Here is a 10,882-nt window from a genome sequence, read left to right as displayed (position 1 = left end):
TGTGGTTTCCATGAATTTTTCATGCTGGAAGATAATTACAGTAGGGACAACTGAAAATGGGATTTATACCTATGGGATAAAAGGCTGTTTTCCTTACTTTTTATGCATTGCAGAACTTTGACCAAGTTATGGAGCTAGAAAGTGGTGGAATTGTACTTAACCTCAACAGAAGCGGTTTTACAGCAAATGCTCCACCATCTTTTTCGTCACACTGGAACAGGGATGCAGAATACCTAGACATTCATAGGTTAATGGTCCTCTGTAGTCTTTAGTGTTGTGCCCCCCGCCCCAGTTCAGTCTATGTTTTCTGAAGAATGAACAAATGGGAAACAAAATAAGGTTATCAGGTATACTGAAATAAAAGCTGTTTCCTTTTTGCAGACCTGAGAACTGAGGTACAGGCTGTGCATATTTTAGCCAGGCATTCTACCTCTGGATTGTATCCCTGGCCCTGAAAAACACGTTTCTTCTTAAGTGCACATTCTTCATTAAGTAATTGGCAAGAATACTGCCATGTCATTGCTTGCTGAAGTTGGGGACTTCCTCAGGAAAGTGGTTTTCTCAGAAGCAGAACCTAAAAGAATGCTTATTCAGTGCAAATCCTTGATGGAAACTGATCTAGAGTCAGATGTGTATGAGCTTGTGCATATGAATGCAGGTGCCCTTTGACACCGGTGGTTATGGATTCCCTAGAGCTGCATTTAGAAGCAGTTACAACAGCCTGACATGGGCTCTGGGAAGAATTCTACAAGGCAGGATGCAGTTCACTGTATCCCTGGCTGGCCTGTAACTTAAGATTTACCACCTTGGCCTCCTCAGTGCAGGAATTCATGGTCTGTGCCATTGTACCTGACCCAGTATGAGCTCTGTGTGGTGTGTTGTTCACACTTTAATTTAAAATTACTTTTAGTGTATTTTGGACATATTTTTCCCACTCCTCCAATTTTTGCCAGGTCCTCCCCACCTTCCTACTTACCCAATTTTTTTGTTCTTTCTCAAAAATGAAAAGAATCAAAAACTCCAATAACACAAAAATGTACATTTTGGCTAACTACTAGACATGGGGTCTGCCCTGGTATGTGGTTGATATAACCAGTCACACTCTAGGATAAAACTGATTTTTCCTTTCCCAGCAGGTTTCAATTGCAAATAGCTTCCTGGTTAGGGGTGGGACTTTGTGTCCACTTCGCCTGTCAGTGATGGGACTTTGGTTTGAACCGGTGCCTGCTGTTAGTTCCTGAGTTCGATCCTTTTGTGTCTGGAAGATTGTTTCCTTGGAGTCCACACCACTGGCTCTAAATTCATTTCTGCATAGATTGCAGAGTCTTGAGGGAAGGGTTTTTAATGACATTTCATTTAGGATGATTGAGTGCTCGCAAGTCTCACTGCACACTGACCAGTGTGGGTTTCTGTTAGTTACCATCCATTGAAAGAAGCCTGCTCTGAGGGCTTGAGTGATGCAGTGATCTGTGAGTAGAACAATATGTTATTAGGAGTTACTTTATTGCTGTTTTCCTTTAGTAGAATAATGGATGTTTCCCTCTATACCATGATCTAGTAGTATAATCTTAGTTCTTGGTTACTTTTGCAGTGCCAAGTATGAATTGGGCCTTAACTCCTAACTACAGTGTGGTTGGTGCTTTGGAGATGGCTTGGTAGGTACAGAATAGATGCTGCCAAGCCTTACCACCTGAGTTCAGTTCCAGGGACCTGCATGGTGGAAGGAAAAACAGCTCTCTACAGTGTCCTCTGACACGTGTGGTGGCACGTGTGTGCTAATGCACACACAAAATTTTTAGAGTGCTTATTCCTGTAACACTGGTGCCACTACTGCACCAGTATCTCACAGGCCCTGTTGGAGGTTGCGGTGTAATGCGGAGTACCTTTCAGCACCCTGAAAACTAATCAATAGGGGTGAAGATTCTAGTTGGGCATCAGCTCAATTTCTCCATTTGATGACATAGGTGGTTATCTTCAGCATTAGAGCCTTACTTAGGTTTTTCCTTATATGGAGAGTAACCATAGCCCTGGCAATAGCCTTGATGTTTGGGAGGGGTATCTATAGTGCCTTAAAGTTACTGACAGCTAACATGACCTTTTCCTGGCACTGGAGGTTTTACTTGGTGGCTTGTCTAGTTGGGGTTATGAGATGACTCCACTTGAATTCCTTTCACATGTGTATATTTTAGAAAGCAGCTACAATAGGTTTCCATGTGGCTTTGCATCTCTTCTGCCCCACTGTGGGGTTCCTGAGAATGAGTTGACTAAGCTCTCCAGAACTTTGAAGTGGTGAGGGAGGGGAGCATTTCTCTTCAATTTGTTTGTCAGCCCAGATTAGCAGAGAAGCCAGAGGGTGGGAAGCCAGACTTCTTTGTAGCTGGTTGCATCCCTTGCCGAACTGTTTGTTCCTGAAATGGATGAGATAAACAGCGAGATGTGAAATGTGGTCTTTAAATGTCCGTATTGGTTCTTGTGAAATTTTGTGTTGGGGATGGGTCCCTACAGAGGCCAGAAGATGGTGATAGATTGATTCCCTGAACTGCAGTTAGTTGTGAGCTCATAGTGGGTGTTGAGAACCAAACTTGGGTCTTCTGAAACAGCACTAAGTGCTCTTATGCAGGCCCTTGAGTTGTCTCACACAGGGTTTATTTAGCCAAAGTTCTCTACCCAAAGGCTTCTTTATTAGCAATGAATGGGGCCAGTGGTCAGTTTCATAGTCTGCAGAAACAGGAGATGTACACCTGGGCATGTGGAAGGTTTGTATCCAGAAATAAGATTTGCATTAAAAGTAGAAAAAGTTCAGTAAATGTGAAAATTTCCTAGTAAAACTTGGCATAGATTCCAGGTTTTTAAGAGGGGTAGGAGGAGTCACTTCAAGCTAGTATCACACAGAGGTCACCTAGCAGGAGGTAAGAGAAAGATGAATTTCGTGCTGACAAATAGCAAGTGGCTGCAGACATTGTAGTGTCTGTTGTTAGGGAAGCATGCTCAAGGCTTTCTTGGCATTCCTGTGTGGCCACAAAACTGCTCCACGTATCACATCCACAAGAAATAGTATGGATATCCTTTTAAGGAAAGCAAGTGGTTTTCCAAAAAATATTCCAGGTGACTTTAGCTCTCAGCTTGCCAACCAGAACTGTCACATGGCCTAAATGCAAGAAAGACAGGAATTGTAATTGTTTTAGATTATGATCACCAAGGCCATGTGCAAACTGGCAAGGAAGAAGGTGTTGAGGCCTGTGAAGAACGATATTGACAGAAGTTTCAGAATTTCCAGATATAGTACCAAGGAAACAAAGAGTGGTAACAGTTAATACACAGTCTAGTGCAGACTAAATAATCCGAACATTTAAAAGGAAACCTACTTATGTGTATATGCACACAGAGGCAAGGAGTTGACATCAGGATATTTATTGCTCATTTCTTTTCCAAAAACTACTGAGATGTCATGCTGGACCAAGTTCTGCTTAGCCAGCTTACTCTAGGGTTCCATTCTTTCACTCTGAGAACCCAGCAAGCCACTGTGCCCTCCTGGCTTTTTTGTGGGGATGCTGGGGATCCGAACTCGCACCTTTTATCGCACCTATCTCAGACACTTCAATTCTGCTAGAATGTAAAAACCTAATGCTCATCACTATCTATATTCACCCTTTCCTTCAAAGAACCTGTTAGTCTATCATGCTTTTGACTTGAGCTGTGTTCTTTGTATGGATTATACTTACCCTTAGACCCCAGAGAGTGTTCTTACACTATCCTGGGAGCTGTTTCCTTTACAAAGCCTTGTTAAGATTACTTCAGAACAACTGTATTCTCTTGAATGTTAAAACACACAGGGTTGTCTCTTCAAAGGGAGAGATGCACAGCCTGTTACCTGCCTAGAAGGAGTGGACATGTCTGCCTTTCAAGTGCTGGGATCAAAGTTGTGTGCTACCACCCAGCCCCTTTATATATAGGCCTTCCCATTGCTATATAAAAGTTTAATATCTGAATCTGTATTTTAACATTTCATTTCCATGAGAAATACTAGCTACACACTGTCATTAGCAACTAAATGTATGAACTTTGTTCTCTTTAGGACAATTTTAAACAGCAAACTACTGCACTATGCTCCCAAACCAACATTAAGTGCACAGCGAATGTGAAGGAATGAACACAGGTAATTTCAGAGAGTCATGAAGGGAGAAAATTTTTATTCCATATATTTCTGTATATTTCATTCTTTTACAACAGATATGTACTTACGGATTGTTCATATAAATTCATTTTTAGAAGGCCTATGGGGTCTAGTCAAAACAAATTTCCTATCGTTTACAAGTTAAGATTATTTAAAGTTCTAGGTCTTGTCAAATAATTTCTAATTTTCTTGTTCTGCCTGCCCCATCATTCACTGTAATCTACCTTCCTCATAATTCTAGTTCAGCGTATTAGTAAGGTTTGGATAATGTCCTTTATATCCACACCTACAAATGAATAAGTACTGCAGCACTGAACACTTTGTATTGCTATTTCCGGCACTCATTGGAGAAGTGGTTTCAGATTGCCCTTGGTTGCTCAACAGAAACATCTGTAGTCTAGAAAAATAGAGGGCTGGGGGTGTGGCTCAGTTGGTAGAGTGCTTGCCGAACATGTAGAGTCCTGTGTTTGATTCTCAGCACTGCATAATCCAAGCCTGGTTAGTGGGCTCAGAAGTTCAAAGTTGTCCTTGGCTACACAATGAGTTTGAGGCCAACCTGAGCTACAGGATACTCAGTCTCAAAACTAAAAACAAAACTTTAACATCCAGATACTTAGGCACCAATGATAAAGACTATATCTGTGTGTGTATGTTTATGTATATACATACCTGCTGGAGCCAGAGGTTTGCTGTAAGGTGTCATCCTCAATTGCTGTCCACCTAACTTTTTGAGACAGGATCTTTCCCTGAACACAGTACTCACAGATTCTGTTAGGCTGGCCAGCCAGTGAGCTCTAGGATCTGTCTGACATCATTTCCTAGGACCAGTATTAGAATTGTACTGTGTCTTATATCCTGGTCCTCAGTGTGCACAGCTGGCACTTGACTGACTGAACCACCTCCTCAGCTTAAGCCTACAGGTTTACAGGAAGCAAATATTATTCAGAATCCCCTCCTCCCATCTTGATCAGTGATTATATAAATTTATGTTTACAAAGTAACATTACTTTGAATGTTATAGAATCTTATAGAGTGTAAAAACCAAAAACCCAGAGATAAATTAGGGTATTGAAACAATTTTTGACAGATGTTCAAAAGCACCAAAAAACCCATTAAAAACAATGCATAAGTTGGTCATAAACATCTATCTTCCAACAATGGTGTTTGTAGCAGACAATGTTCCTTGGAAGCAGCTAAACACTGATAATATAGTGCACAGACTGAAAACAAGTAGCAAATATAATCCTGATGTTTATTTATCAGACCTTAGCAGTGTAGTCTTTGACTGGCTTTTAAATATGGCAAATTTCATTATGCTGGTACACTTAGCAAACAGGTAATACAGATTTTATCCAAGATTTTAAAGATGGGCAACACCAGCAAGCATCTAGTACATAAATATAATACACAACTGAAAATCTCCCCGCAGATCATGAGAATCTAGAGGTTAATTACATATTTGAAATGTCTCCGTTTAGCGAAGTATGCACAGAGGTTTAAGAACAGAAAAGTTCTTAAATAACAATGACAAGACAACTGGCTTTTGATGTCACATTAAGAAAACCATACTTCAAGCTCCAGAGTATGTGGGGCCATAAAACCTGATCGAAGAAGTTTTGTATGATAAAAATCCCAGTAAGTAAACGGCTTATTGATAATCTCAGATTCAATCTAATCATCCAAGAAAAAGTAGTTTCCACTCTTCTTTTGTTCTACATCCTAGGAAATAAGAGAAGTAACAAAAATCAGAACAGTGTTCCTTCTGAAGCTACAGCAATCTATGCAGTATTATTCAGAAGTGCTTCTGTCAGAGGACCTCACAGAAGCTCGAGGAAGGCCTCTCTACAGAGGATGAAATCTGTCATATACTGAAATATTCCTGGGGAAGCTTAAATTCCACCTTTAAGCTCCTGGTACAAAAGACAGAATATTGCCAGCTTAAAAATCGTTTATTATATAAGATTTTCTAAGATTTTATTAAATAGATTTTTTCAAAACTGTTTATAGAATGGTCCTTAACAATCCATTTATCTACCTGCTCAGCATCTCTCTTATTAGGATTATGCTCTATGACCATCTAAAATGACTCAGTATATAGTGCCTTCATAAGCAAGGGAGAATGTTTATTCAACTATGTCTTGAAAAGCAAAACCAAAAACTGCTTCAAAGTATTCTTAAAACTTTCTTCATTAACAAAACTCCATTATTAATCTACTTTCAGTGGCACATAGTAAGGTTTCTTAAAGTTTTATTTTATTCTTTTAGAGACAAAGTCTCACAGCTCGGGCTGTCCTGGAACTCACGGAGATCCACCTGCCTCTGCCCCCCAAGTGTAGAATTATGGGTGTGGGCCACTGCTTGTGCCAGATCTCAAGGCAGCTGCAAATGGCACACACGGGTTAGTAAATGAGAAGAGCACATACATATAGCTGTTCCCTGCAAGAAGAGTACAACCATGTAGATGAGGAAAAAATAACCCAAACTGAGAACCAATAGATCTGCCATAGATTTTTAAGAAAAAAGACTTAGATTTCTAATGGCAGGAGTTAGCTCATACCTTGATTGAATTGAGCTTGTTTATTCGTGGTCTGTAGTTGTTGGGATCTCTTCTGAATGTAATCTCCAGCTGAGATAAAAATTTGTTCATGCCAGCCAAAAGAGTTTGAGGACTAGGGGAAAATGAACAATTTTCATTACATTTGGTTAAGTCCCAAGAATCACCATTACTTCTTCCTCTCAGCTATGCTTTACTGAGCCTAAGGTTACTACACATCATTTGGTTGGTCACATTTCTGTGTAAAACAAACACAATATGCTCTGTATTTCTGATGTTGAAAAAAACATTAGGACAATATTTATTGATTTTTTTTTCCCCCATAACTTTGGACAGAAAGCAGGGCTTTGTACCATGTGAGGGAAGCACTCTATACTGTGTTACTACCATGGCTCCAGAAGTATCACTTAATAAAAGTAACTTTCTATTAAAAACTTAAAAAAAAAAGATTTATGTATTTATTACTATATATATATAGTTCTAACTGCAGGCCAGGAGAGGGCAGCAAATCTCATTATAGATGATTGTGAGCCACCATGTGGTTGCTGGGAATTGAACTCAGGAACTCTGAAAAAGCAGCCAGTGCTCTTAACCTCTGAGCCATCTCTCCAGCTTCCATTAAAACTTTTTATGCTTTCGTCTTTCATACCTAAGGTAATTTTATTTTTTTAAAGGTTTATTTAGAGTTACAGACAGTTGTGAGCCATCACGTAGGTACTGGGAAATGAACATGGGTCCTCTGGAAGAGTAGCCAATGCTGTTAATCACTTGAGCCATCTCTCCAGCTCCCCAATTTTTAAATTGGCTAAATAACAACAAAAAATATGGAACAGTTTAATGCTGTCTGTAAACCCAAAAGAAAGGTCTTTATTGAAGAAATAAATTTTACATATCTAAGAAATTTCCTGAAAGGAACTTCACATGAAATCAAAGGAAATTTGGGGTGCATGGTCCTTTTTTTTCTGTGTTTTTGAGACAGGGTCTTACTAAGTAGATCTGGCTGTCTTGGAACACACTACTTAGGCCAGGCGGGCCTTGATCTCACAAAGATTCATCTGCCTCCTGCCTCCTAATGCTAGGATTAAAGAAGTGCGATACCATACCTGGCTGGCACTTCCACGGGCCCAAAATGTGTTTGTGTATCAGTAATTTCATAAGGTACAAGTTAAGGTAGATAATGGTAAAATAAGACCTCACCGACAGACCTAAACTGTGGTTTCCCTACAACATGATCAATCTAGTCAGAACACTGAAGGTAAGACAACATGCTGAAACTCTGGTGTGTCAGTGTCCTGTATGCGGCATCCACTGTAACAGTAGTGGAGTTGGACAAATCATTACTACTTTGGATACTCTGCACGAAAATTAAGTTTGTGAGGATTATCTATAAAAATACTATTTTTTTCAAGTATAAATAATCAAGTGGACAAAGGTCTAGGGCTCTGAAAGATTATCTACCTGGGTCAAGTATTCTATACTAGTCTAAAAACTACTATTCAGACCCCGTGCAGTACTGTGTAAGAATAACCTAGGGAGTTAAGAAACTGACTTACTAGTTATTACTTTCAAAGAAGCAATAGGACTTCAGTGTTTATGAGCTTAATGGAAGTTTAGAATGTGGTAAGTTTCCAATTGTTAGAAATTAAATTTTATTTCTGAACATTTTAAAAAGCATCCTTACCTGTTTGCAACTGTGTTCTTAGATGGAACACCATCAAACACGATGACGCGATCTGCTAGATAGGTGGCCATGATGAAGTCATGTTCCACAACAAAAGCTGTCTTCTTTGCATGGAGTATGAAACTGGAACACAACAATTTGCAAACCTTTCATAGCTTTTAAGTCACAAAATGAGATTCAAGTGTCTTATTAAACACATATGCATGTCAGTACACACAATCAAAAATGACATTCTATAAGTAAGACATTTACCGTTTGACGACTCGGGCTGCCATTAATCTTTGTTCAGAATCTAAATATGCAGATGGTTCATCAATTAAATAGACATCAGCAGGTTTGCCCAAACAAAGAGCTAAAGCTACCCGTTGAAGTTCACCACCAGACAATGTCTGCACCTAATTGGAGAAGTTCAGCAATACATGAGAAGACAGTCAAAGTGTGAAATGATGACGCATACAGAACTGTAAGGATGATGTTACAATACCTCTTGATCAATGATGTTTTCAATCTGTAGGGGCTTCATTACATCAGTCACAAACTGAGGATGAGTGTAAGCATCTCGGATCTTTTCATGTAGTAACTGACGAACACTTCCCTGGTTTTAGTGGAAAAAAGTATTTAAATGATAAATTACCAGGAAAGAACTTTTGTTTATGAATTTTAGTACTGAACTTGACTCAAATGATTTCAATTTGCCACCAATATACATCAGTTGTAACTTTTTTCTTCTTCTGGGACAGGGTCTCACTGTGTAGCCAACCAAGCTGCCTCCAACTCACAAGCCACCTGTTTCAGCCTCCAAGTGCTGGATTGATGGCTGGTGGGCACCACTACACCTGGCCAATTCTAGTTTTCATCCCAATTCACCATCTGGCTCATGTTTTGAGGCTTTCTACTAAACAGCACTCATGTACATATAAGTAAAAAGGCAATAATCCTAGAATTTAAAAGCAGAAAGTAAATGAGTGTTTCAGGGGAAAAATAATTAAGAGCAGGAATAATTCTAAATGTCAAAGTGGGTTTAAGTACCTTGGATAATCTGTAGGTTGTAACAAACAATGCACCACCTGATTGTTAGTTGAATCCTAAAATGGCTTTCCCTTGTTATTCAGAACAGAGCTGAGTTCGAGAACTTGAAACAGATTATGTAAAAAACACTAATGAAGGTAAACTGAAATGTGAAAGAGGGTTGGTGTTGTGGTATTGACCATACAGTGATTAAGAAGCTTAATACTTTCAGAAATCAAAGGACATTATTGCTTCAGCATAACATTTTCAAGTTTTATACTTGATATGATTTACTAGCATTTCATTTCCCTAAGGCTGAATAACCTCACACTCTAAGAATACATTATGCGTCCATCATTCAGCAGCTGACAGACATTACTTTTCCTACTTGTTTGGCTCTGATAAATACAGCTGCTACAAACACACAGGTGCAGGTCTCAGGCCCTGAGGTGTGTTCATTGCTCAGGTATCTGCAGTGGTTAGAACCGCTGGTGATAACAGGACTGGCTTCCTTAGTGGCTGGAGTTCTGCATCACCACCAGCAACACGCAGCGCCCAGTCTCTTCACACTGTCACTAATACTCGTGCGTGTCTTTCGGAAGTTTTTAGTTATCCTAGTGGCTGTAAACTGGTGTTCACCATGTTTGATCTGCATTTTCTTGACAGCTAATAATGACAAGTATCTCTCCATGTGGTTATGGGTCATCTGTATTTCTTCTTAGGGAGAATTTTTGCTTTGGGCCAAAGGCTCACATTAGGTTTGCAAAGGTTTGGGGAAAAAAAATGACAGATTTTAAAGCTACTTCCAGAGCCAGAGGTGATATCATACACCCAATGCTCCAGCACTTGGGCAGTAGGAGCAGGTGGATTAAGAATTTCAGGTATTTGTGTTATACAGTAGATTCAAGGCCAGCCTGCGGCTGTAATAGACACTAATATGGATAAGAATTTTAACATGATTGTGTGGTGGGGATTACATCAGTGCCGTAATTCATGTTAAACATATACTCTACCACTGGGCTAAAGTCCTAGCCCCTTACTAGATCAAAGACTAAAGGTATACACATATACATACATTTAATAACCAAATTAAAGTAACAACTCACTGTTGATTTGGGACTGATTTTCTGTGGCTTGTAACTGACATTCAGAACTGGTACTTCTCCTGCAAAATAATACAAGCACATGTGATATAAAACCTGCCCAGACGTTTAAAGCTTACTTTGTGGATAAGAGTAAAAAGGTAATATTTATAACAGTACCTCCTTCGTCAGGTTTAAGCCTTCCAGCAAGCATTCTGATAAATGTGGTTTTGCCTGTACCTGGTAAGATAACAACAAAAACAAAATTAACTTCACATTCTGAAGTAAAACATAATTTCCTCCTTGTTATAATGTGAAAATCTGTCTTGAAGATGTTATGTCAAAGTTATGAAGAAAAACAATCCCTAGCTGGGCAGTGGCGG

At 39.4% G+C, this 10,882-nt stretch overlaps 1 protein-coding gene across 2 annotated transcripts in view; it reads right to left on the bottom strand.

The window, feature by feature from the left end:
* Positions 1 to 4,173: 4,173 nt before the first annotated feature.
* The window catches only part of Abce1 (ATP binding cassette subfamily E member 1), a 28,833-nt gene continuing 22,124 nt past the window's right edge, over positions 4,174 to 10,882 (bottom strand). For both annotated transcript variants that reach the window (XM_006971732.4, XM_076571943.1), the window contains 7 exons: positions 10,680 to 10,739; positions 10,524 to 10,582; positions 8,894 to 9,004; positions 8,662 to 8,804; positions 8,410 to 8,532; positions 6,732 to 6,843; positions 4,174 to 5,893 (listed from right to left, as the gene is read on the bottom strand). In XM_006971732.4, the coding sequence (XP_006971794.1) occupies positions 5,846 to 5,893; positions 6,732 to 6,843; positions 8,410 to 8,532; positions 8,662 to 8,804; positions 8,894 to 9,004; positions 10,524 to 10,582; positions 10,680 to 10,739 (656 nt within the window). In that variant the 3' untranslated portion in view covers positions 4,174 to 5,845. The remainder of the gene's footprint in view (positions 5,894 to 6,731; positions 6,844 to 8,409; positions 8,533 to 8,661; positions 8,805 to 8,893; positions 9,005 to 10,523; positions 10,583 to 10,679; positions 10,740 to 10,882) is intronic.

This window comes from Peromyscus maniculatus, chromosome 5 (genome assembly GCF_049852395.1).
Source record: "Peromyscus maniculatus bairdii isolate BWxNUB_F1_BW_parent chromosome 5, HU_Pman_BW_mat_3.1, whole genome shotgun sequence".
Lineage (NCBI taxonomy): Eukaryota > Metazoa > Chordata > Mammalia > Rodentia > Cricetidae > Peromyscus > Peromyscus maniculatus.
Note: the sequence above shows the minus strand (reverse complement) of the source record. Positions and strands in the feature narration are given on the sequence as shown.